Consider the following 25,229-nt stretch of genomic DNA (forward strand, 5'->3'; position numbering starts at 1 on the left):
ACTTTTGTATTGTTGGAACAGGCACTGCAGTATAAATTCCTAGATGAAATTTCTGTTTTGAAGTGTAAATGCATACAATTATGTTAGATATTGGCAAATTCCCAGGGGTTATGCCAGTTTGCATTCCCAGTGATGTATGAGTGCCTGATTGCCCAACAGCTTCACCAGCAGAGTATTGTCAAGGTTTTAATATTTGCCAACTTGACATATGAGAAATGGTATCATAGTTATTTGCATTTCTCTTATGAGTGAAATTGAAAACATATTTAAGGGCCATTTTAATATCTTTATGGATTCCATGTATTTTGTCCATTTTTCTATAGGATTTTTAGTCTGTTTTTCTCAAGTCTTTGAAAATTATTCATGTTTTAGGGATTTTGCCCTTATATATCAGGCATGTTGCAGATATTTTCTTCCCCTTAGACATTTATTTCTTGATTTTGCTTTTGACATTATTGCCATGCAATTTTATTTTTATTTTTATATATCAAATATACTGTTTTTTATTTGCTTAATCTGGATCATAGAAAACTTTCTGTATTCCCAGATTACAGAGGCATTCACCCACATTTTCTTCTAAAATTTGTATAATACTTTTTTAATATTTAGAGCTCTGCTTCATTTAGAGTGTATTCCTGTGTAAAGAATGGATCTGGTTTTATCTTTTTTCAAATGGCTTTATAATTGTTCTGACACTGTTGTGAAGACCATCTTTGCCCCAGTGATTGTTTACCATATTTATCATATACTTGATTTCTATGTGTTGTAAGGGCTGTTTCTGGACTCTTGTTCTACTCCATTTGTCTATCTGTACACCAGTACCACATTTGTGTAATTACAGAGGCTTTGTGGTTTGTTTGAATTTCTAGTATGACTAATCACTAGTGTACCCCCCAAAGATCTTCATTTTCTGTTTTTCTCTAGCAATTTTTATGCACTTATTTTACGGGATTTGATTTTAGGGCTGTAGGAACTTGAACATCTTTCTCTCCTGAGGGCTGAAGATGTATGGACATAGAGGGCTAAGGCCAAAGGGAATGAATGGAGCAGGGCCCCTCATATGTGTGAGAACAGGCTTCAGGGCATGAATAAAAGGTGTGTTACTATTGATGTTCTGGAATTCCACTGTCCACTCAGTAGCCCCCATATTTTAAGGGACATAGACTGCTGTGCCCAAGGTAGTAAAGAAAGGTAGAAGGAACTAGTCCATGCCACTATTCCTCAGTGACCTCTGAAGATCTCTTACCTGGCAGTGCTTACAGTCATTTTGTGAAGCTTCTGTAGCTGAACCATCTTTTGGCTTAATGTCCCGCTGAGTGGTGCTTTATTTTCCTGTTGCCGAGTTCTCGCCTTTTGTATCTTACTTTCCTTTTATCACTCCTGCTTCCTCCTCAAGGCTCACATACAGTTTCTAAGTAGCATTGACAGAATTCCAGAGTACTGACTCCAGAAGCCAGGGCAAGAGTGGAGATCCAGATTTTAATTAAGTCTAATTATTAAGGTTGGGGGATAATAAGCATAGACTTGTTTCTTTTGTTCTCAAGAGTCTGTCAGGTGGTGGATGTGGATGGAGTGCTATCTTTGTATAGAGTGCCTTCAGGGGAATAGAGTCCTGCCTAAACCCTAAAATCTGCTTTAGGAAGTTTACCTTTCCCAAGTCCTGTGCTCTATCTCCAGGTTTCAACCCTGATCCAATAATCTGACTTCTAATAAATAATAAAGCACATAGCATTCAGGGAGTAACAAGCATTGTTCTCAGTGCTTTATATATATTACCTCATTTAATAGGTCAGCATTCTTGTTTCATTTTACAAATGAGTAAACTGTGGCACAAAGAGGTTAAATAACTTTCTGAAGGTCATACAGTGAGGTTTTGAACCTAGGCAGTATTATTTCCTTTGTCTGATTTGTATTTTAGCTTCTAATCCTTGATATGCTCTGACTGCAGTTAGCCTCTTCATAAAGTAGGAGTGAAAGCTTCTTTGCCTGGTAGGCCAAAGCATGTTTTTCTGTAAGAATTCCTCCCTGACTACCCATTTTCCAGAGTCAGTGTTTTCCTTGCAAGGGAAGGCCAAGAGGCCAAAATGAACACCAGTCAGCTGCGGTTTGCTTGCTTTCTTAGCCCTGACATGACTATCTCCATGATTCATAACCATCTCCCTGATATCTCCACCCTGGTACTGATTTCTCCTCTTTAGTTTTGCCTGTTCTCTAGTGATTATGTCTTCTTAACTTTTATCTTATTAATTTTTCTGTTCCCTCTTCAGAGATTTATTCTACCCTCTGATTGTTTTTCCATGAGTAGGTGACATTTTTCAAAAACATCAATGTTGCCCTTGGTTCTGTGTGTCATTCCAACCCATTTCAGCTTGCTCTCATGCTAAGCTGTTATGCAAGACTAGAAAAGCTTTTTGGTCCATTGAAAATTCAGGGCTCTAGCATTTTAACATTAGCTCTGCAGAGATAGAAGTTTTGGCATGTCTACCACTGTATCCCCAGTGGTTAAAAGTGATACCTATCATACAGCAGGCAGTCAGTAAACATTTGTAAAGTGAATAGGTGAATTTGGATGTAAGTTCTTCCATTTTCTTCTAAACAAAGTAAACAGGTATCATTTTCATTTTCTTGGTTTAGTGTCACATTTGAAGACAGACACTGAGGATGAGGAACCAACTGAAAAATATGAAAATATTGGAAATGCAGAATCTCTGTGGCCAAAAGTGGAAGGTCTTCACAAGGATTACATGCAGGAATCTAAGGTTGGTGAAACTTGTGATTGGGATAGCAAGTTAGAGAATCAGTTGGAAAAGCCTGAGGGAAGAAGAATGAAGGAAGATAAAAGTGGTGTCAGGGCAAAGACTGGCAAAGCCAATAATACAGCAAATATAAAGACAGAACAGGAAGATGAGGCATCTGAGAAAAGCTTACATCCAAGCTCAAAACATGTTACCCACCAGACTGTGCCTGTAGAACAGAAAAGGAGTGAACAAGGCAAGTGTGTGGAGAATGTTAATGGGAACTCCCACCCTGGTCTACAGCAGAAAACCAGTTCTGTTAAGAAATCACATAAGTGTGAAGAGTGTGGGAAATGTTTCAAATATAATTCCCGCCTTGTTCAACATAAAATTATGCACACGGGGGAAAAACGCTACGAGTGTGATGACTGTGGAGGGACATTCCGGAGCAGCTCAAGCCTTCGTGTCCACAAGCGGATTCACACTGGGGAGAAGCCATACAAGTGTGAGGAATGTGGGAAAGCGTACATGTCCTACTCCAGCCTCATAAACCACAAAAGCACCCATTCTGGGGAGAAGAACTGTAAGTGTGATGAGTGTGGGAAGTCCTTCAATTATAGCTCTGTATTGGACCAGCATAAGAGGATCCACACTGGGGAGAAACCCTATGAATGTGGTGAGTGTGGGAAGGCCTTCAGGAACAGCTCTGGCCTCAGAGTCCACAAAAGGATCCACACTGGGGAAAAGCCCTATGAATGCGATATCTGTGGGAAAACCTTCAGTAATAGCTCTGGCCTGAGGGTCCACAAAAGGATCCACACAGGGGAGAAGCCCTATGAATGTGATGAGTGTGGGAAGGCCTTCATTACTTGCAGAACACTTCTAAATCATAAAAGTATCCACTTTGGAGATAAACCTTATAAATGTGATGAGTGTGAGAAATCATTTAATTCTAGCTCTCTCCTCATTCAGCATAAAGTCGTCCACACTGGAGAGAAACCTTACAAATGTGATGAATGTGGGAAGGCCTTCAGGAACAGCTCAGGCCTTATAGTTCATAAAAGGGTCCACACGGGAGAGAAACCTTACAAGTGTGATGTCTGTGGCAAAGCATTCAGCTATAGCTCAGGCCTTGCAGTCCACAAAAGCATCCACCCTGGGAAGAAAGCCCATGAGTGTAAGGAGTGTGGAAAATCCTTCAGCTATAACTCACTTCTTCTTCAGCATAAAACCATTCACACTGGAGAAAGACCTTATGTATGTGATTTGTGTGGGAAAACTTTCAGAAACAATTCAGGCCTCAAAGTCCACAGGAGGCTACATACTGGTGAAAAACCATATAAGTGTGATGTGTGTGGAAAAGCGTACATTTCACGCTCTAGCCTTAAAAACCACAAAGGAATCCACCTTGGTGAGAAACCCTATAAATGTAGCTATTGTGAGAAGTCCTTCAATTACAGCTCTGCTCTTGAACAACATAAAAGGATTCATACAAGGGAAAAACCCTTTGGGTGTGATGAATGTGGAAAAGCCTTCAGAAATAATTCAGGTCTTAAAGTACATAAACGAATCCACACTGGGGAGAGACCTTACAAATGTGAAGAATGTGGGAAAGCCTACATCTCACTCTCAAGCCTTATAAATCATAAGAGTGTACACCCTGGGGAAAAGCCCTATAAGTGTGATGAGTGTGAAAAAGCCTTTATCACATACCGAACCCTTATAAACCACAAAAAAATTCATCTTGGGGAGAAGCCCTACAAATGTGATGTATGTGAGAAATCTTTTAATTACACCTCACTCCTTTCTCAACACAAAAGGGTTCACACTAGAGAGAAACCCTATGAATGTGACAGGTGTGAGAAGGTCTTCAGAAACAACTCAAGCCTTAAAGTACATAAAAGAATTCATACTGGGGAGAAGCCCTATAAATGTGATGTGTGTGGGAAAGCCTACATCTCACATTCAAGCCTTATTAACCATAAAAGTACCCACCCTGGCAAGGCACCACATACTTGTGATGAATGTGGAAAAGCTTTTTTCTCAAGCAGAACTCTGATAAGCCATAAAAGAGTCCATCTTGGGGAGAAACCCTTCAAATGTTTTGAGTGTGGGAAATCTTTCAATTACAGCTCACTCCTTTCTCAACACAAGAGGATCCACACAGGGGAGAAACCCTATGTGTGTGATAGGTGTGGGAAGGCATTCAGGAACAGCTCGGGCCTCACAGTGCATAAAAGAATTCACACAGGTGAGAAACCCTATGAATGTGATGAGTGTGGGAAGGCATACATTTCACATTCAAGTCTCATCAACCATAAAAGCATCCACCGTGGGCAGCAGCCCTATAATTGTGAGTGTGGGAAATCCTTCAATTATAGATCTGTCCTTGACCAACACAAGAGGATCCACACTGGAAAGAAGCCATATAGATGTAATGAGTGTGGGAAGGCTTTTAATATCCGATCAAATCTCACCAAGCATAAAAGAACCCATAATGGAGAGGAATCAATAAATGTGACAAGTGTGGGAAATCTTAGTGGTACAACGCAGAAGAGAACTCATGATGGAGGCAATGGTCTAGATGGGACCAGGGTGAGCATATTTCTGTAGGAGGCAAAGTTACCAAATCTCGAACTCATATGGAAGAAAAACCTGATAAGTGTAAGGATATCTGAGGTCCTTATAATTTACATAGTATTGGTGAAACCACAAGTAGTCTTTTCTATGTGATCCTCAATCACAGCCAGCAAGGAGGCCTACACTGTCAAGGTAGTTGAGTCCTTATGGAATATAAAATAGGTGATACTGGGGATAAAACCTAATGATTTAAAAAATCTTCAAAATCAGCAGACATTTCTGGACATATAAGAAAACATGGATGAGTAAAGGACTTCCATTACAAGTCACATGATCACCACCAGAAAGTTCATATTTGGGTAAATTCTGTGAATAGAAATGGGAAATTGAGGTATAGTTTTGAATCCCAATTAGACATTGATCAGTGGGAAGAAGAATGGCCTCCAATAGGCAGATTCAGGGAGAGAGAGGTTTCAGGGAATATACATTTATTTAATAGTAGTGATCTTGAAGTGTAAACGATATAATGGGGTGATGACAAATTCTGAAAATATGTATTTTGTAGGAAGAGTAAAAAGCATAGACAAATCTGATAGAGTCACTAGAAAAAAAATGACTGTACTGTTGTAATGTTATGATACACTAGTTGAATGGGTGAAACTTTTTAAAAATTTCAAATGAACCCCCTCAATGGATTAATGAAATGGATTGATGAAAACCTCACATACAATTTGGTACAAATAAAAGGTTCTACCATGGGGGGAAATTGAGCATATCAGTAACTAATGGAATATGTCATCAACATGGATTCACCCTTACATGAGGATTTATTCAGGAATTCCCATGAATAAGAATGCTGAGGAGAGCATTTATTGCAGGAGCTAAAAAGCTAACTAGCTACCAATAATCGAGGGATAGGAAGAAATTCATGCTTAATAAGCCTGTTAAATATTTGGAATGTGTTACTGTAAAGGTTTGATACGCTACATGTGTGTATTGTCTGTTGTAAAATGTTATGAATACTTTGTTCAGGGCTTACTCTGTCTTGGCCATAAAGTTGTGAGATGAGGTGGAATGGCAATAAATTCCTCCAAAGTAAACAGGCTGTGACCGACTTCACATGGAGCAATATGCAGAGAAAGCTATTTGTGTGTCACATCTTTGTGGAGTAAGTTATACCAGATCCAAACCAGGCTGGGCAGCAGGGAACTAATCCTCAGGACTGGTTGCTTAGGTTTCATGAGAAATCAGAAGTGCAGAATTGATTGATCCTAAACCTGGGCCTGGAACATAACTCCTGGGAGTGGGCAGGCTGTGAGATTGATCAGTCACCACACAGAAACAGTTGCATCAGAAACAGAATATAACAAAATATTGTTTAAAGCTGTTAACTAGGTAACAGGGTAAAAGGAGAGTCTTGTGAGAAGTAACCTGTCCAAGAATATGCTCAGTGAGACCTATCTGTAGAGGCTGAATTCTCAGTTCTCTGCCTCCAAAATTCACTCTACAAAAGAATAATCTATAGCCACATAGTTTCCTGTCTTCCCTATGTTGTCTGGATTTTTCTCTGACCACATAGGCTACTGGCTTCCCTAGGATTTCTATGTTTTTAGCTACATAGGTTCCCAGCCTCTGTCTGGGAGTGTTAATCTTACACTTTGTCTCCAAGTCCCCACTAATAAGTTTTGATGCACTGGGGAGGGATGGGGCTAAGGGGGAAGGAGAAAGCATTTCTGCCAGTCCATTCCACTTTGGAATATCACAACCACACTTTCTCTGTTCTCTACATGGAATACTGGAAATCCTGACCCTTTTCACAGACTTGGATTAGTTTATTCAGCAAATGCTTGTTGAGGATTTGATAGGCACAGTCCACTGTTCTAGGCACTAGGAAGCAGTAATAAATACAGGAGAGATGAGAGTTCACAAGCAAAGCCACCCTGATGCTGAGCGAACTCTCTAGTGTTCAGAGGAAAGTGATGGCCACTAGCTGGGAAGAGGGAGGCAGCACTAAGGCCTGACCAGAACAATTGAACTGGGAATTTTTTAAGAGAAAGGAGTGGGAAATAGGATGACCTGAACAAAGGTGGCATCAGAAAGGCTCACACATCCTCCTCCAGAATGGCCCATCCTAGGCAGGGCTGGTTCCCAGTGAGCAGAAAGGAGCGAGGCTGTGGAGTATCCAATCCCAGGGCTCAGAGTGCTGGTTTGAGCTTACATTTACATAAGACCAGTCTTAACTGTTCTGGATGATTAGGTTAACAGGTTTCTGTGTGTCTGAGCTGTCAGTGTGCAGTGGCTCAAGGCCCTCAACTACCTCATTCATACACACACCTATTTGAGCTCCACCTGGACTGAATGCACCACCTACTTTCAGGAGAGACAGGTTTAATAACAAGGGAAAGTACAGCTACCACACACATGGGGATGCTGAGTGCCCCAGCCAACTGAGCACCAAGACACTCCTACTGAGACCTCCATTGACTTAAACCTACAGAAAATAGGCCACAGAGCTTCTTGGCATGCATCTTGAGTCTACATAAGGCCATGATCATCCTCAGGCTGATCCTGATGAAGAGGGGTCTCAGTTCTGCACCCAGTTCAAGCAGATAGTGATGCTGATCCAGAGAGCTGGTGTGGCTGTACCTTTTCAGGCCCACCTTCGGGGCTTGAGCTTATTTAGCGACCACCGTCTCCCAGTTCTTTCCAGAGAAAATGATATTTGAGAAGAGAAAATTGTAAACATTTAGGTAAATCAGAACAATATTAAGAAAATGCAGTGTCTAATTCACAGGGCTGAATAGATGAAATGTTGGACAATAGTAGGTAAATTGGAATCTGGAAGATTTGCATAGAAGTGGTCTAAAGTGTTTGTAGTATTTAGGAAGAGGGCCTAGACCCTGTTTAACTCTAGATTTTACTGTTTACATATGGCAAATTGTCATGGGCAAGCACTAGAAATATATGAATATAAGAATATGGATTGGAGAAACAGTCTAGAAAAAGAGAAAAACAATATTGGAAAGTTGAGACAGTATTTTCTGATAAGGATACTAGGTTATTTGGGTCAGCTTCCCACCAAAAACTGAAAAATGCATTTTGAAAGTGTAGGTGGTATGCCCTCCTTCTCCCAAGAGAGCCATGAAGAGTGAAAACTTCAGTTTAAATGGGCAGAGCACTTTAATAATGGGATATTTTCATCAGAGGGGAACACCAAAGTTGCTTATGCTCTAGATGTGCGGTTGGGCACCACTTCACCAGCCACAGGGAAAGAGAGACACGAGGTGATGTGTCTTACAGGGGACCTTTCCAGAGTTAAGCTGCATTCCTAAAGGGCTACAGCCTCAGGATAAGATGAACCAGGTCTGAACCCATCCCTGAGCCCCAGGGAACTGTAGAGACTGTGACCTTTTTACTGAACCAGAGCAGTAGGAGAAAAATGGAAAAGAAAACATTGGACATTTTGTCACTGACCAACACTTACAACCCAAGTAAATAACCTGAGAGCTAGTAGAAGCAAACGCAAAACTACTTTGCAATAGGACTCCTTCAATCCAGACCTCAGGTAACACTTCTAGGTGACTTTTGCAACTAATAAGCAAAGATAATTAAGCACATAAGGAAATAAGGCAATTATGACTGGAAACCGGAAATGAGCAGACCCATATAGACTTCACATATTGAATCACCAGGTATTTTTGTGGAAAAGAAAAAAAAATGCTTGAAATATGCAAAGATGTATTTGGTAACAGATGGTGACACAGGTGAATAGAGGTTTGGTGAACTGAAAGGTATGAGTGAAATCCAGAATGCAGCACAGATAGGAAAATATGGGAAAATACAGAGAAGGGAATGTTTCATTGGGAAGTTTAACATGTTTAATCATTGTCTCAGAAGGCAAGGACTGAAGTAAAGGGGCAGAGAATGGGACTGAAAATTTTCCAGAGCTGATGAGAAATACAAGTCTACAGATATGAGAGCCCAAAAAATATAAAGTAGGTTAAATTTATAAAAATCACACCTACACATATCAGTTTAACTGCAGAAAATCAAAGGGAAAATAACAAAGAAAAAAAATTAATTTCAAAGGGTCAGCAGTTAAGACTTCTCAACAGCAATGCCAGCCAAAAGAGCAGAATGAAATGTCAGTATAGAGGATATCTGCCAACCTAGAATTTTATGCCTAGTGAAAATATCTTTGAAGAATGACAAAATAAGCATAACAGAAATTTGCTTCATTGTTCTTTGCTGATCCTAAGGGAAATCTAAGATTTCAGCTTAGTTCAGAAGGCGGGTGATCTCAGATGGGGTTCTGGGATATGAATTCGAGCAAAGAGGGTAAGAAATATGTAGACAAGTGAAAATTAACATTTTATACAAAACAAGAAAAGTAGACCTGTTCAAATTACATGGCTTAAAATACCAGGCAACAATGCATATAAGTCAAGAGAATGTAGAAAGGATTTAAGTATACAAGGGTAAAGGTTTTGGTTAATGTCATGCATACTGTAAAACTAGGGGAATCAAAATAGAATGTATAATTTCAATACTATTAGAATTTAAAATTGAATAAAAAGGCAGAAGGGTGGGGCAGAGGGGGAGAATGGTAGGTCTTAAGCCAAAAATACCAATATCTACATTCAATTTCATTTAATTAAATGACAGATTGTCAGTCTTTATTCAGGCTGCTATAACAAAATATCCCAGACCAGATGGCTTATAAACAGAAGTGTATTCTTACAGTTCTGGAGGCTGGAAGTCTAAGATCTATGGTTGGAGGTCAGCATGGTTGGGTGAGAGTCAGTCTTAAAGATTTCTAATTGTATCATCATGATGGGAAGGGCATGTAAATTCTCTGAAGTCTCTTATAAAAGCACTAATCCCATTCATGAGGGCTCCACCCTCATGACTTAAATCACTTCTCAAAGGCCCCACCCTGTACCACCATTGCACTGGGTATTAGGATTTCCATCATGTGGATTTGGGGGAACACATATTCAGACCATAGACAGTACAGAACTCAACTGCTTTTTATGAGAGACTCACTTTCAATATAAGGACACACAAAGTTTGAGAGTAAAAGAATGGAAAGAAGTTACGTAAAGCAAATTGAAACCAATAGAATGCTAGTGTAGATCTAATATTAGATGAAATAGAGACTTTAAGGCACAAACCATTCCTAGAAATAAGGAATCAAGAGTTCAGGGAAGAGAAAACACTGGGAAGATAGAACAGTCTTAAGTTAGTATTTAATAGCATAGCTTAAGAGTTAGCAAGTATATGCAGAACTCAAAAGAAATACAGTTGATCTTCTGAACAACAGGTTTGAATTGCGTGTGACCAGTTTTTTCAATAATTAAAAAAATATATACTGGAAAACCTTTTTGAGATTTGTGACAATTTGAGAAAAACTCACCAACTGTGTAGCCTAGAAATAATCGAAAAGAAAAATGTATATTATGAATGCATAAAATATACATAGTTACTATTTTATCATTCATCAGCATGAAATCAACAGGCTATAGGTAAATTTTATACATGGATAAAGTTATACATGGATTTTTCAGCTTCATAGGGGTTTTTACCCTAAACCCCATGTTCAAGTGTCCAATGTTGAACCCCATGTAGATTTTTGATACCCCTCAATAAATAATGCAAGTAGATAAAATTTGTAAAGACAGATTTGAACAATATGATTAACAAGCAATCTAACCTGTATATATATATATATATATATATGGAATATATATATTACCAGTGTATCGTGGATACATATTTTTTCCAAGCACACAAACATTCAGAAATTGACCAACGTGATATTACATGTCAATCATATCTCAAAGCTGAGGGAAGGAACTGACCATATGCTGGACCATAAAGTAAATCAAATTTTAAAGAAATCATACAAAGTATGTTCTCTGACTATGCAATTACATTAGAAATTAATAGTTAAAAGTCACCTATGACATCCCAATTATGTTCAGGAATTTATAGGTACATTTCATACTCAAGCATAGTACAAAGAAGAAAATGTTTTGAATTTATAATGAAAATATACTACTTGTCAAAACCAGTGGGATATTGCTTAAGCAGTGCTCAGAAATTTATAGCCTAAGAAGATATTCTAGACAATCAGAAAACATGGTAATTAATCACATAAGCACCATCTCAAAAAGAACAATCAAATCTCAAAGAAGTTAGAGTAAGGAAGTAATAAAGGACAGGCATTTATGAAGTAGAAAAACAAAACATACAATATAGAGGACTAACAGAACCAAATATGTGTGTGGTGTGTTTTGGAAAAGAGCAATAAAATCGACAAACCTGGTGTGGTGTCAAGGGAAAAAAAAGAAAGCATATAACCAAAGTCAGGAATAAAGGGGGAATATGGAGAACTGTAACATTTTCTTCTCTTAACTTTGAATTCTTTCTTTTCATATACTGACCTTGCTCCCTGATGCTGAGAGAACTACCCACTCCCTCTAAATTCTTTGAATCAACAATTCAGAAAACAGGAGGTAACTTAAGATGAGTCATATCATGCACAAACACAAACCCCACATTTCTGTAAGACTCTGATACCTATGGCCAAAGTCCACCAAAATTAGTGGATATCGCTGTGCTTTTATTTCCTCTATAAAGCCTCTCATTCTTCAGGTTTGCAGAGACAGTCCCTTTGCAACTGTTGCAACTGTTTTAATAAAACACCCTTCCCTTTGTAGTTGAAGTTTGAGAATTCTCTCATTTGATCTTAGAAAATGTTAGATATATTACAATTTTAAGCCAATAAATTAGACATTTTAGATGAAATGAGAGAATACGTAAAATAACTTGCCAAAACGTACTAAAGGTCTCACATCTTAATGGATATAATGAAAGTTGTGGAGTGAGTTCAGTCCTTGTACTTATAGGAGGAGCAAAATGAGAAGGGGAGAGGGAGGGGAAATAAAGCAGGAAGGGAAAACTTCAACAGTGAGAATGGAGGCCATAGGTGCACTCTCTATTAGCAAATTTGAAAATGAAAGGCCTGCAAAATTTCATCTGGGTTTTATGTATGGAGCCTCTGGGGACAAAATGGTACTGAATATGAGTCATGCAATGTGAGAGAACTTTCCCCTTATGGTATTAAAAAATGAGAGGGTCATTTGAGGACCAGTTAGCTAAGGAACAGATGTGGGACCTGAAGTCTGTCTACATCAGGACCTTGAGGAATTGGGTTTAACTGCCCCCAGGGGATTCCCTGGACTGGGAGGTCTCTTTATGCCTCTTCCCCATCAACTGAGCACCTCAGCCTGGACATGTAAAGGAAGTCAGAATATTTTAACTCAGTTCTTTCCATTGCGTTCCCACGTAGACCCCACAGTTCTCAGGCTGTGGATGTATCTGTTGTGCTTAAGATGGAGATCATGTGAACCCTGTGTAGAGAGAAGACAAAGTGTAGTGGCCAAGAGCATGGTCTGGGCTCCACCATGAAGCCTTATTAGTTCAGATGAACACACTTTAATTTACTCCCAGATGAATTTAGGCAGGTGTCTTGCCAATGGATTTCGGCACCTGGCAAGTTCGCTGTGGATTCAGTGTGACCAAAGAAACTGACAGCAAAACATTCTTTGGTGTGAAAAGGTTTATTACCTGGCTTGTTCTCCGGTGGTAGGTCAAGCACTAGCATCTCTGCCTCTGCCCAGAGCACTGGGCTGAGCTCTCTGTATAGCACAATAATAGCTTATTGCCTAAAGGTGTGGAAGCGGCAGCCCAGCAACAGACCAGTTACATTATCAGGTGGTTTAAGTTCAGTGAGGATCCTGGCCATAGGAACCCAACTTCCCCACACTCCACCCCTCCAGGATTCTTGCCTTACAATCTACACGCTTTCAATCTTCCGCAATGGTCCCTGTGCGAGAAAGCTGGAGCACTGTAACCAGATTCCACAATAGCAACAAAGGATAACAACTTAGAGATAATAAAATTAAGATACAGCAAGATTTTGATACAAAAATTATAATAATCCTCAAGCCAGAGGAGGTTCCTAATAACAAAAATTATAATAATCCTCAAGCCAGAGGAAGTTCCCAATCCACAAAGACTTTAGGGGTGATAGGACACATGTTTTAATGTCACCAACCTAGGTAAATCTTGTCCATCAGGTAGGATGCATGCAAGAGAGTAGTACTGTGGTAGGACTGTAGCAGGAAGGGGGTCCCTTCCAGGTCTAGTATACCATACTTTTACTCCTTTCCCCATGGGGGTTACTGAAGGGTCTATATAATGCAACTGGAGGTGCATGCACTGGCCATAATGATAAAACAAAACTCCCCAGTAAGATGCTCTTACCTTCTGGCCGTTCAGGATATACTACTGTGACCTTTGGCAGCCACTCTTCTGTTATTCCAGGAATACACAGGAGGCCAGCTTCCAGGCCTTGTCCCCAAGGTGCCAGGAGAGCCAGCCATCACTGGTCAATGGGTCAAAGGTCCAAGGCCACGTCCACTCAATGGAGTCTCCAGGGTTCAGTGCAGTTGGTGCTGGCAGCAAGATGTTATTCTGGTGGCCAAATCTCGGCTTCAGTGATTCTTCCTTGGTTTGTCCTTGCAGTTGTATGGGGGAGGCAGCAATATGTGTTAACATATCTATGGGGCTCAGGGCTCCCTTTCGGGGTCTCTCAAACGTTGTAGCACGGTCCATAAGCAGACTGACGATCCCCACAGACTATTGGTATCTGACTTTAGTCCATATTTTAACAAGCCATTGTGCCTCTCTATCATGCCTGCTATGGTAGGATTGTATGACACATGAAACTTCCACTTGATTCTCAGCTGTCATACCCATTCTTGCAGTGTATGTCCAGTAAAATGGGTGCCCTGATCACTCTCAATCACCTGTGATCAGCCATAGGCGGCAAAGAGACACTCCAGGCCTCTTTTGGTCATCTGCTGGTCTGCACAATGGGTAGGAAAAGCAACCAGAAGTCCAGTAGCTGTGTCCACAAAAGTCATCACATACCAATATCCTTCTGACACAGGTAGAGGCCCAAAATAGTCTATCTGCCACTTGACAGGTATAGGCCCCTTAGCTTGTTCCATGTTGCTCTGTATCTCAGTGTAAGTCCCTTTTGGAGCACACAACACACTCCTGCCGGGCTCTACTAACTTCTTTGAAGGTCAAAGGTAATCCCCACTGACTGGCTACAGCCCACATTGTCTTTTGCCCTGCATGCAACAAACGCTGATGTAGCCACTGGGCTACATCACATGGTATACTGTAATAATTATTTTAGTCTGACCACAGGCCCGTAAGTCTTGCCCCCAAAGGGGTCAGTGACCAACCAGCCAGTTGGCATGGTACAAGGCTGGTAGCCACAGAGTCAAGCCCCAATACACAGCCCAGCTGTCAGTGCAGACAACTGTAGGGGACGGCTCCTGGATGATCACAAGCCACACAGCCTGCAACTCTGCCCATTGGCTGCTCTTCCCCTCACCATCTTCCATCCATATTGTCTTAGTCTTAGGATAGAAAGCTATGGCCCTCCATTTTGGGGGCTGCCCACGGCTGAAGCCATCTGTGTACCATGCATCTTTGGGTATAGGGGCTCTTCCATCCTGATAAGGACTCTCTGCTACTAATGTTTCAAAAGCAAGTCCTTCCTGCTTTTCACTAGTATATGCAACCGGCCCCAACAAGCATTGGAGTTCTACACTCAAGGGACTACTAGAGAGGGCACTACGCTCCTGTAGGTGAGCACCCCGCTTGGCTAGTGTGTTTGTGCCACACTGCTCCTTGACTTTTAGGTCCAGTCTTGTACCCACCCCAAGATGGGATAGATGGTTATTACCTTTATCGGGGCCATTCCAGTGATGGGTTCTGTAGCCAGCAAGGCATGATACACGGCAGCCAGTTGTTTTTCTATCAAAGTGTATCATACCTCTGCCCCTTTCCAGAGTTGTGACCAGAATCCAACAGGTTGGCGAGTTCATTCAAGCCACTGCCAGAGACCCCAGCCATAACCGTCTTCAGTGACATGAACATCCAGCTCACAGGGCCTTGATGGGTCTATCACACTCAAGGCCTGCACGGCCTTGACTGCCCATTTTGCTGTAGAAAAGGCAGATGCACATGTCTCATCCCAGCCCCACCTGATGCCCTCTCGTACCAACCAGTATAAGGGCTTTAGAATTTGTGCCAAGTGTGGTATAAACACAGTCTAGTAGCCTAGAAGACCCAGAAACTCCTGTAGCAATGCTAGAGTTGTGGGGGTATGAAAGGCCTTGACTTTGTCTATAACTGCTTCTGGTCTTACCTGACCAGACGACCCCCAAGAATTTAACAGACAAACCAGGTCCCTGAACCTTGGTGCTGTTCACAGCCCTTCCTTTCTCCTGTAGATGTTGCACCAGTCTAGGTGCTGCACCTTCTAGATCTGAAAGGGAATCGGATGTGAGCATGACATCATCAGTATAATGGTACAGCTGCACTGTTGGTGGTTTCTCCCATGTAGCCTAGTCCTGGGCTACAAGTCCATGACAGATGTTGGGGCTGTGGAGGAATCCCTGTGGAAGGATGGTGAACGTCCATCGCCGTCCTTCCCACATGAAGGCAAACTGTTCCTGACTTTCCTGCTCTATGTCAATGGAAAAGAAGGCATTAGCAAGATCTACCACATAATGGTATGTTCCTAGTTCATGGCTGAGGGTGTTCATCAAGCCTGCAATACAGGGCAGCAGCATGCATAGGGGGTATGACTTTATTCAGTTCTCTGTAATCCACAGTCATACGCCAGGAGCCATCTGGCTTTTTTACAGGCCACACTGGGGAATTGAAAGGACTATGGGTGGGCTTTATAATACCCACCTTTTCCAGCTCCTGGAGAGTTTCTCCAATCTCTTTATGCCCTCCAGGCAGTTTGTATTGTTTGGTATTAGTCACCCGCCAAGGCACAGGCAAAGCTATGGGTGGGCGCCTAGCATGTCCCCTCAGAACTGCCTTCACCACACGTACTCTCAGTCTGAACTCAGCTGCAGTGGTCTGCAACCATAGACCCTGAAGGTTATCAAACCCCAAAATATACTCAGGAATAGGAGATATATACACAGTATACTCTTTTGGGGATAGACGCCCTATTCCCAAAGGGATTTGGGCTTTTTTCACTCTGATAGCCCTACCCCCGTATCCATCTATGATAGTGGGGGTCCCGGGGAACTGCTCAGGGTTACCATGAATCAGTGAACATTCAGCCCCAGTGTCCACCAGAGCCAGGACACGTATGTTCACTGGGGACCAATGGATAGCTATTTCAACATGTGGCCTCCAGACCCCCCTGGTCCCTCAGGGAAGGTACCTTGACCTTTCCCTCAGTCAAACCGTGTTCCCCAATCACCTTCCTCTGTGGGCTCGAGTGAGGTTGGCTCCCTCTCCAGCAGAAAGTCTTGCAAACACAGAGGCTGGTCTCGTGGCTCTGTCTCTGACCTCTGCCTCTTTTGACTTAATGGCTGGAACTGCTGCTCTGGTTTCAGCTGTTGCCATAGCTCCAAAAAGGTCCTATTGGACTTTCCATGTAATTTCCTTCCATCTGCTCCTGCTCATATTAAATCAACCTACATCTGTGTCCTCGTAACCTTCATGGGGCCCTGTAAATTCTTCTTGTGAGTAATAGGTCTTATTTCTTTCTGGATTCTCATTGCTTCTGCCTCTCCTAAGTCTGCTACTGTACGTGTCACCTCACTTATGGGCTGCCCTAAGTGAGGGGAAAGAATGACCACTAGAGACTCAAAGAGGGATGTAGGAGCTGTTTGAAGTACAATATTTCTTATCCCAGTAGTGAAAATCTTCTCATCTGGGTTATAATTCTTTGGACTATAGATGGCATTTCTTGTGCCTAGCTCTCATAGCACCTGTTGGAGTTAAGCATATGTCTACCATCTAACAGGAGAGGATGGCAGACCACCCAGATTGGGCCACACAGCACAAAGTTCAGCCATAAGCCAATCGAGGAGGGAGTGACTCCCTGGGGTCTGATATGCGTTCTGTAATCACTGCCTCAAGGCAGGCTGCACTGTCAGGGAAGCCAGCTTTCCCATCTCTGATCCCAATAGAACAATTCCATCCACCCCTAAGTCCCACAGATGCAGGAGCCAAGCTGATATTGACTTGGAGGGCTTCTGCCTAAACCGGGAGCCCAAATCCACCAGCTCAGCCTGAGTATAGGGGCGGACCATAGAGTGCTCCACGACCTGGGGAGCGGGCTGCTCCTCCCCTTGGGGAACTTTCAGCTGCTGGGTCTTTATTTTCTTTACAACCACTGGGCATGCTTTCAATACAGGAGGTGCCAGTGCCTCCGGCACCACCCCTTCATCCTTCCCCAACTCCTCCATTTCCGGGGCTGCTGGCACCTTTCTCTCCCCTCCCCTGAGTGCCTCCTCTGCTACAACCTTTACCTTTTCTACCATGCCTCACAGCAATGCTAGCGCAGTCTTCAAAAGGTCTCTTACCTTCAGCTCAATGCTTCGCATCTGATGTTCTTGTGCCACCTCCGCCTGTGCTTCCCTCAAGAGTTCACCTTTTTTCCTTGATGGACTCTTCCTTCAGAACACCTGGCAGCACTGCTGTCTCCTCTCCAATGGCACCTTGCTGCCAGCGCTCTCATGCTGTCTCCTCCTGCATCCAGGCCATCTCCTTCCTCAGGGCATCGATGGAGGTTTGCAGCTTGCGTTCTCATGCCACCTCCTCCACATCGATACCATTTCCCTCAGGGCATCCACAGAAGTCTGTAGCCGTGTTCTTATGCTGCCTCACATCAATGCCATTTCCCTCTTCAGAGAATCTACTGAAGTTTGCAGCTCGCGTTCTCGTGCCTCCATTTCTTGGGTCTCCTCTGTAGACCTTTCTAAGACTGTGAAAAGCAGCCAACCCACAGTCCCTGCTGCCTCATGGGCACTCTGCTTCTCAAAGGATCTGCTTACTATATCAAGAGCCACCCCTACTGCCTCAGGAGTCATCTCCAGTTGCCTCCAGTCCTGGGGTGGGGCCCAGTCCTCTAGGAGGCAAGCCACTTCAGACCACATACCCACTGGGGCAGCCCGTTGAAGCACCCCTCCCATAAGGGCAGCTTGTCTTTTTCCTTGGTCAACAGTGAATTCTGTCAACTATGCCAGTTGTCTTGCCAATGGGTTTCAGCCCCAGGCAAGTTCACTGTGGATTCAGTGTGACTAAAGAAGTTAACAGCAAAACGTTCTTTGGGGTGAAAGGGTTTATTACCTGGCTTGTTCCCCTGTAGTAGGTCAAGCACTAGCATCTCTGCCTCTGCCCAGAGCACTGGGCCGACCTCTCTATATAGTATGATAATAGCTTATTGCCTAAAGGTGTGGAAGTGGCAGCCCAGCAACAGGCCACTTACATCATCAGGTGGTTTAATTTCAGTGAGGATCCTGGCCATAGGAACCCCAACTTCCCCACAGCAAGTAACTAAACCTGTTTTTATGCTGTGTGTCTTCATCTTTCTCATCAGGATGATAATAGTGGTCACCTCAGGTTGTAATGAGTTCTAGAGAAGTTAGTGTTATTAGATTTCCTAGAAACCTGGCTTATGAGAACTGTTAGTACAAGGGTGTGTGAAGTAATCTGGTGGTGTGGTGGCCCTAATCCTAGGACTCCAGCATCTGGACAATCAGATTGTGGAAGGCAGCCCCATCTGAGGTTCAAAAAAGTCCCCCAAGGGTCTGTTTGTGTTTATACAGAAGATGAAAGCCTAATTTGGCTACCCAGAAAATGAACTAAGATATGATATGAAGAAGAACTTCCAACATCAGCACTCTCTGGAAGACTCATACCAGAAGATGATCATCAAAAAACCTCAACAAAGATTCAGGCGATGCTGCAGTTGTAGCTGCATTCATCCCACCAGTTCCTGGACTTGCCATTGGAATGAAGAAGGAGATATCTAAGCTGGCCTGTGCATACAGTAAAACAACAAATTTGACTGGATCTATACTGTTGGAACTCAACCAAGAATTAGAAGAAGTGCAAGTTGTAGCGCTCCAAAATCTTACAACTACAGACTATCTACTGTTAAAAGAACATATGGAATGTGAACAGTTCCCAGGAATGGGTTGTTTTAATTTGTCTGATTTCTCTCAGACTGTTCAAGTACAGTTGGACAATATCCATTATATCATAGACAAATTTTCACAAATGCCTAGGGTGCCTAAATGGTTTTCTTGGCTTCACTGGAGATGGCTGGTAATTATAGATCTGCTTTGGTTATGTAACTGTATTCCCATTATGTTAATGTGTGTGCGCAATTTAATTAGTAGTTTAAAACCTATACATGCTTAAGTTACTCTACAAGAAGATATGTCAAAGAAATAATCTTCCCATGTTTTCTACCATCTGCTACCTCTATAGCTTTTCTTCTTCCTTCCTAATTGCAACCCTTAAATAGAATTCATGCCTCATATCGAATTCACTGAGTATCATAACTCCTCCAAGTGGTAAAGCTACCTCAAGACAAGTGCTGGGCATAGAAGCCACAGGGCATAAATCTGCAAAGAAGTAAAAAGCTAACCTTTTCAAACAATATGGCTTCTCTCTCACTTACCAACTTTACAATTCCCTGTATGGCCCTGGAAGATGACTGGTTAGCCAGAGACGGGTAGGAGTCCTCAAGGGAGGAACAACCTAAGACAGGAACAGTCGCAGGGGGGCCATCAGGTGAGAAATTGGGGATCAACAGAGGTGAGGCTTAGAACCTCACCCCCCCCCATTTTGAGAGAAATCTTCTGCATCCGTGGATGTATTATTGCCATTGTCTAGCTTGGATTAACACATAGTCTACAGGCACACACCTGATCATCTACATTTGCTCTCTTACAACACTAAACTAGGTTTTCTACCTTTATCTTGCATCTACCTACCACTTCAGCATTTTATTTTAAAAATAATAATAATAATAAAGGGAGAAATGTGGGATTCACATATAAATCAAGTATAAAAATCAAACGAATATTCGTATTTGACCTGATTGTTTATAGTTCATAAGGAGTGATCAAAACCAAAAGTTTCTGTGATGACTGCCCTTGTACTGTTCACCATGTAAGAACTTATTCACTATGTAAGAATTTGTTCACCATGTAAGAACTTGTTCATTATGCTTCAGAAGATTGGAGACTGATGAGAATTAGGCTGGGGGTGGATTAATGATTGTGTATTGAGCATTGACTCCCCTGTAGAGAATTTTATTGTTGTTAACAACCATTTGATCAATAAATATGAGAGATGCCCTCTCAAAAAAATGAAAATCCCCCAAGGACCACCCCACAAACAGACAGAACCTAAGATGATATTTGAGAAAAATTATTTTTGAGATCTGGTTACTCAGTGGTTGGTTACCCAGTGCTTTTTTTAAGCAGGCAATCCATTGTCTCTAGGCAAACATGCTTTGCTTTGTCAGTCTGGAAAAGGGGTCAGGAGGAGCAGCCTCTAGCTCCAGCCCACGGACCAAGGGTGTTGAGGGCAGAGGGGCTGCTTCATGCTTGCTCCTCCAGCTTAGGCAGTCTGCCCACTCCTGATGTACTCGTTTCACTTCCTGCCAGGCTTTCTTGGCAATACAGGTGCTGGAGATCAATGCAGGAAGAGTTGGTGAGGATCAAGCTCCCACCATGTTAACCATGACTGTTTTGAGGTAATGTCCTTTAAGATCTCGATAACGGGAAGTCCTGGAGGAGGGTAGGAAAAGTTCCTCCTCTCTTGGATGCAAAACTTAGGGCCAATATTCCAGTGAATGCAATAATTTTTTATTTATTTCTCTTCCTATTTATAGTCTCCCCATCTGCAACATGAGGGAAAAGAACCAACTCACAAGGTTGCTTTAAGGATTAATGAAAAGGCACCTTTTTGTAAATATTCATACAAACAAAATTGACTAATGATCTATCTCATTTTTAAAACTTAAAGGAGTGGGAAGGAAAATATAGAAGAGTAGGAAGGTAAGGTGGGAACTAGGTTGATGGACACAGAATGAAAGTAGCAGGGAACATCAGCTAGGACCTTGGTCCTGTGAGACCAAAAAATAATTTGTAAGCAGCGAAGAGAGGCACCCACTGAGGGTGTGGTGCTGTAAGCTGGAAAAGCACCTGTGCTCTTGCCCACCTGCTAGTGTGCCCATGGAATGTTTCCCCCTCCCTACTGCCCCAAGCCCTCCTGCCCTCTGCGTCTCCCCCACTGCAGAGTGTCTTGGGCCCCTACATCCTAGGCCTGTTTACATTCAAACTTGCCCTCCCTGAGTGGGATCCTGAGCAGTTGGTGGAGGAGGCTGCTTTCTCATCCTGGCCTTGGTTCTCCATCTGGAATGGCCAAGTGGCTGCGGTCGGATCTCAGCCTGTGGGGATGACTTCAGGAGGAGGTAAGGCCTGAAGGCTGGGTGGGAGTGTTTCAGGGGCCACCACCCACTGGTCCCTGGGATTCAAATGTGACTGTTATCCCAGCACAGTGGTTAGACCATCAAGGGAGGAGAGAGCTCTGGGCCCTAGGGTATGTCACCTGGGGGGTGGGGGAGGGCCTCTGGAAACCTTAGGAAGCCCTGCGGAGGTGGCTTCTGGAGGTGGGTCAGGTGACACATGGGAAGTGCCCTGAGCAGGGAGAAGGGACTGCCGCCCACACACTGCTGCTTTCTAGAAACTCAAGCTGTGGGCCCTGCATTTGGGGAGGTTCTGGTGGTGGTTTGGGGGGATTCCAGGAAAGCCCAGTCCTGAGTCCTCCTCATGGGCACAGGGCTGGCCCCACGATATCCTCCCAAGAGATCTGAACTGGACTTTACCAGACCCCACAGTGCACTAGGAGAGGTAGAGAGACTTGGTCTGAGCCAGAAAATTGTCCAGGGGCCCAATCTGTGGCCAAGTCTGCAGGCACATGTCCTCTCCACCAGGAAGGCCACAGTGTCCCCTAACTGCTGAAGCCCAGACCTCCAACCCTCCCTCCAGCCAGAGCTCCTCTCCTCTGGGCAGTGGGCTGTTGTTGGGCTCAATGGGGACAGGGCAGCCAGGTGATGCCAGCAGGATAGGGCTTGGGGTCCTGATTCATCCTGAATCCTTCTCCCTGTGAGGAGACTCAGTTCTGCAGAGCCACTTCCTCCTGTCCAGTGTCTCATGAACTTGAGCTTTGCCTTTCACCTTTGAGATGAGGTGTTTGCTTGTGTGCGAGTCACTAACCCAGGGATGACAGTGGATGTAGAGTATGGTTGCTTGTCCCGTGGAACATCTATACATGCTGATTCCTTTCCAAAGCAGAGGGATCCTCCCCTGACTGCCCACTGCTCTCCATTCCCAGCCCTTTTCCAGGCTCTGCAGCCACACTGGCTGTCAAGTGACGGAATTCAGGGCACACGAGAATTCCCCCAGTGACCCTCTCGGGAATGGAGCTCCTGAGTGGTGGCAGGGCCCCTGGCCTGTGTTAAGGGTGTGTTGTGGGTGGTTCTGGATGGGTTATGTCAGGGTCCTGGGGCCTTTCCTGTGCAGAGGGACCTTTCAATTGCATTGGTGTGCTGTGTCAGGCAAGAAAGAGAGGGATTTAAGTGGGCATGGGCACCGCAAAGCAGAGGGGCGTGGGCCCTGGTGTTTTGACACTGCCGGTTCTCAAGGCCCCATGCCCTGGACCATACCTGGGATGAATGCCCTGCGGCTTACAGGCTGTGGTTGGGGTCGTCCATGCAGGCAGGTGTCTGCAAGTCTTGTGTGGAGAGAGCCATGAGGCCAGGGCCAGGTGGCACAAACGCAGCACCTGCTGGGAGGTCTCTTCTTGGTAGAGTGGGCCGGGGGCCCAGGTGGGGCAGACATTTCCAGGGGAATGGTCTCAGCTGGTCGGGGCCTGACTGTCCCCTGTAGACAGCTGTGCCCTGTCCGGTTCCACCAGCAGACCAGCCCCTGAGTGCCGAGCACCCTTCCCAGGACAGATTCTCTCAGCACCTCTCCTGTCTTGACAGTGTATCCAGTGCTGGGCCCGCAGGGGACCATGAACCTTGGCACCTTTGCGTCATCTTTCACAATGCTGCCCTCAGCCCCTCCTGTCCCCGGCCCCCCACACTGGGCCCCCTGGCAGCAGCACCCACCGAACCTCCTGGGCCCAGTGTTGCTTCCAGGAAGCACCCTGGTGCTGCTGGCTTTCCCCAGCATGCCATTGGTGGCAGAACAGGCCAGCTGTGGCCCAGGCTGGCCTGGGGCCTGCAACATCACTGTGCAAGTCAGGCCAAAACAGAGGCCCATGCAGGCCCCCCAGGCTCAGACCTTTGTTGTGATTCAGGCCCCTCTCCATGGAAGCACTCTTGGGGCCCTCTGTGGGGGTGCTGTGTGTCCTGTGCCCCAGTTTTTCATGGTCTCTGCACTGAAGCCCATCCTGCCCACCCCTTCTGCCAAGAGCACCCAGGCTAGTGATGGAGGCTGGTCCCTGCACCGTCCACCTCAAGCTGTAGTGCCAGGTGCCCAGCTGGCCTCTGGCGAGCTCCCAGCAATGGCCAGGCCTCATCTACCTGGGGCTGCTAGGAACAGCAGCCTGGCCTGCTCGCAGCCCACCGCCTCGTCCGGGAACACCTGCCACTGCACCAGCATGTACGAAAAGTTCTGGCGCTGGCAGCACTACAAGCCCCTGGCCCGCAGGCACCTGCTCTGGAGTCCCGATGCGGAGGCACTGTCCTGCTTCCTCATGTGAGTGCCTTCAGACGGGGAAACCATGGTGCCTGCCCTGGATCAAGGGTGGTGTCGTCCTTGCTCTGACCAGGCTTGTTGTTGGGAGATGGTCACTTGTGGTGGTGACATCCATTAGGCCGCATCTTGCAGGCGGCCCCTGTGAGCCAGCTGGCCACTGGCTGCAATGCTCACCACAGGCTCGCTGTGGGCTCACAGTGAGACCCCTGGCCGGCAGGCCCAGGGTTGGAGACCACACTCGCTGTGCTCTGTCCCCTTTTAACACTTGGCTGAGGGGATGATGCCTGCACATCCCATCAGGGAGGCAGGGGACCCCAGGGCCCAGGAGACAGCTCTCTGCCCAGCTGCCCTCCTGGGTGCAGGGTCCAAGCCAGGAGAGGTAGGGGGTACTGGTCCGGGGGGGTCGGCACACTCAGAGCCCAGAGCAGGGCAGCCCCACCATGGCCGGGCCCCTCCTGACTGGCCACTCCACTGCATTCAGAGCCCTGCAGAGCACACGCCTTGGGCCATGTAGGCAGGGTGTCCGATGGCATGGCCTGTGCTCACCCATTTGATGCCTGTCGTTGTTAGCCAGAAAGGGCCAATTTGAGGAGCAGCCCCACTCTCCAGGCCACAGTGATCAGCTGCAGTGTGAGGACATGGGCAGCCACAGTCCATGGTGGAGGCTTGTGGAGTCAGGTGGTGACCACAGTGGCTGGAAAGGCTGGCCTGTGCTGCCCAGACCCTGCTGGTCCCCTCATGGGCTTAGTCCTCTGTGTTGGGGATGCGGGCTCCACGGTGTGGGATGGTGCGGGCAGGTTCCAGGCTGCAGATGGTGACTGACCCCAGTGGGTGCATTACAGCCCAGTGCTTCGGATCCTGGCCTGCCTGAAGACCACCATTATGCTGGAGGAGGGCCTGTGGTGGGGCGTGCAGGAGTGGCAGTGTCTAAGCAAGTCTGAGCGCAGGATCTACTATGAGATGGTGGGAAAGTGAATCAGGGCCCTGGGCCAAGGGCTGGATGAAGACCTGCATCCCTCTGGAAGCATGCCCCCCTGTGGGGGCCCAGCCTATGGTCGAAGCTGAGCCCCACTCTAGCTGGACAATGCCCTAAAGATGGCACCTGCTTCCCTTTCCCCTCTTCCCTGTTGGGGATTGCCCCAGCAGACTTCCGTACCCGTGCACAGCTCGTGCTGCCCGCTTAGAGTGGCGCGTGACACCTATCCGCTTAAAGGTCACACATGATACTGTC

At 44.9% G+C, this 25,229-nt stretch overlaps 1 protein-coding gene across 3 annotated transcripts in view; it reads left to right on the plus strand.

Moving 5' to 3' along the window:
- ZFP62 (ZFP62 zinc finger protein) overlaps positions 1–25,229 on the plus strand; it is a 41,106-nt gene that overhangs the window by 15,591 nt on the left and 286 nt on the right. Inside the window, exons 2-6 of one of the 3 annotated variants that reach the window (XM_073222120.1) lie at positions 2,635–2,759; positions 20,897–20,985; positions 21,124–21,705; positions 23,281–23,998; positions 24,841–24,980. In XM_073222120.1, coding sequence (XP_073078221.1) covers positions 21,690–21,705; positions 23,281–23,998; positions 24,841–24,973 — 867 coding nt within the window. In that variant the 5' untranslated portion in view covers positions 2,635–2,759; positions 20,897–20,985; positions 21,124–21,689 and the 3' untranslated portion in view covers positions 24,974–24,980. The other 2 variants (XM_073222121.1, XM_017649914.3) reach the window with 2 other exon arrangements.

The sequence above is a fragment of the Manis javanica genome, chromosome 14 (genome assembly GCF_040802235.1).
Source record: "Manis javanica isolate MJ-LG chromosome 14, MJ_LKY, whole genome shotgun sequence".
In the NCBI taxonomy this organism is placed as follows: Eukaryota; Metazoa; Chordata; class Mammalia; order Pholidota; family Manidae; genus Manis; species Manis javanica.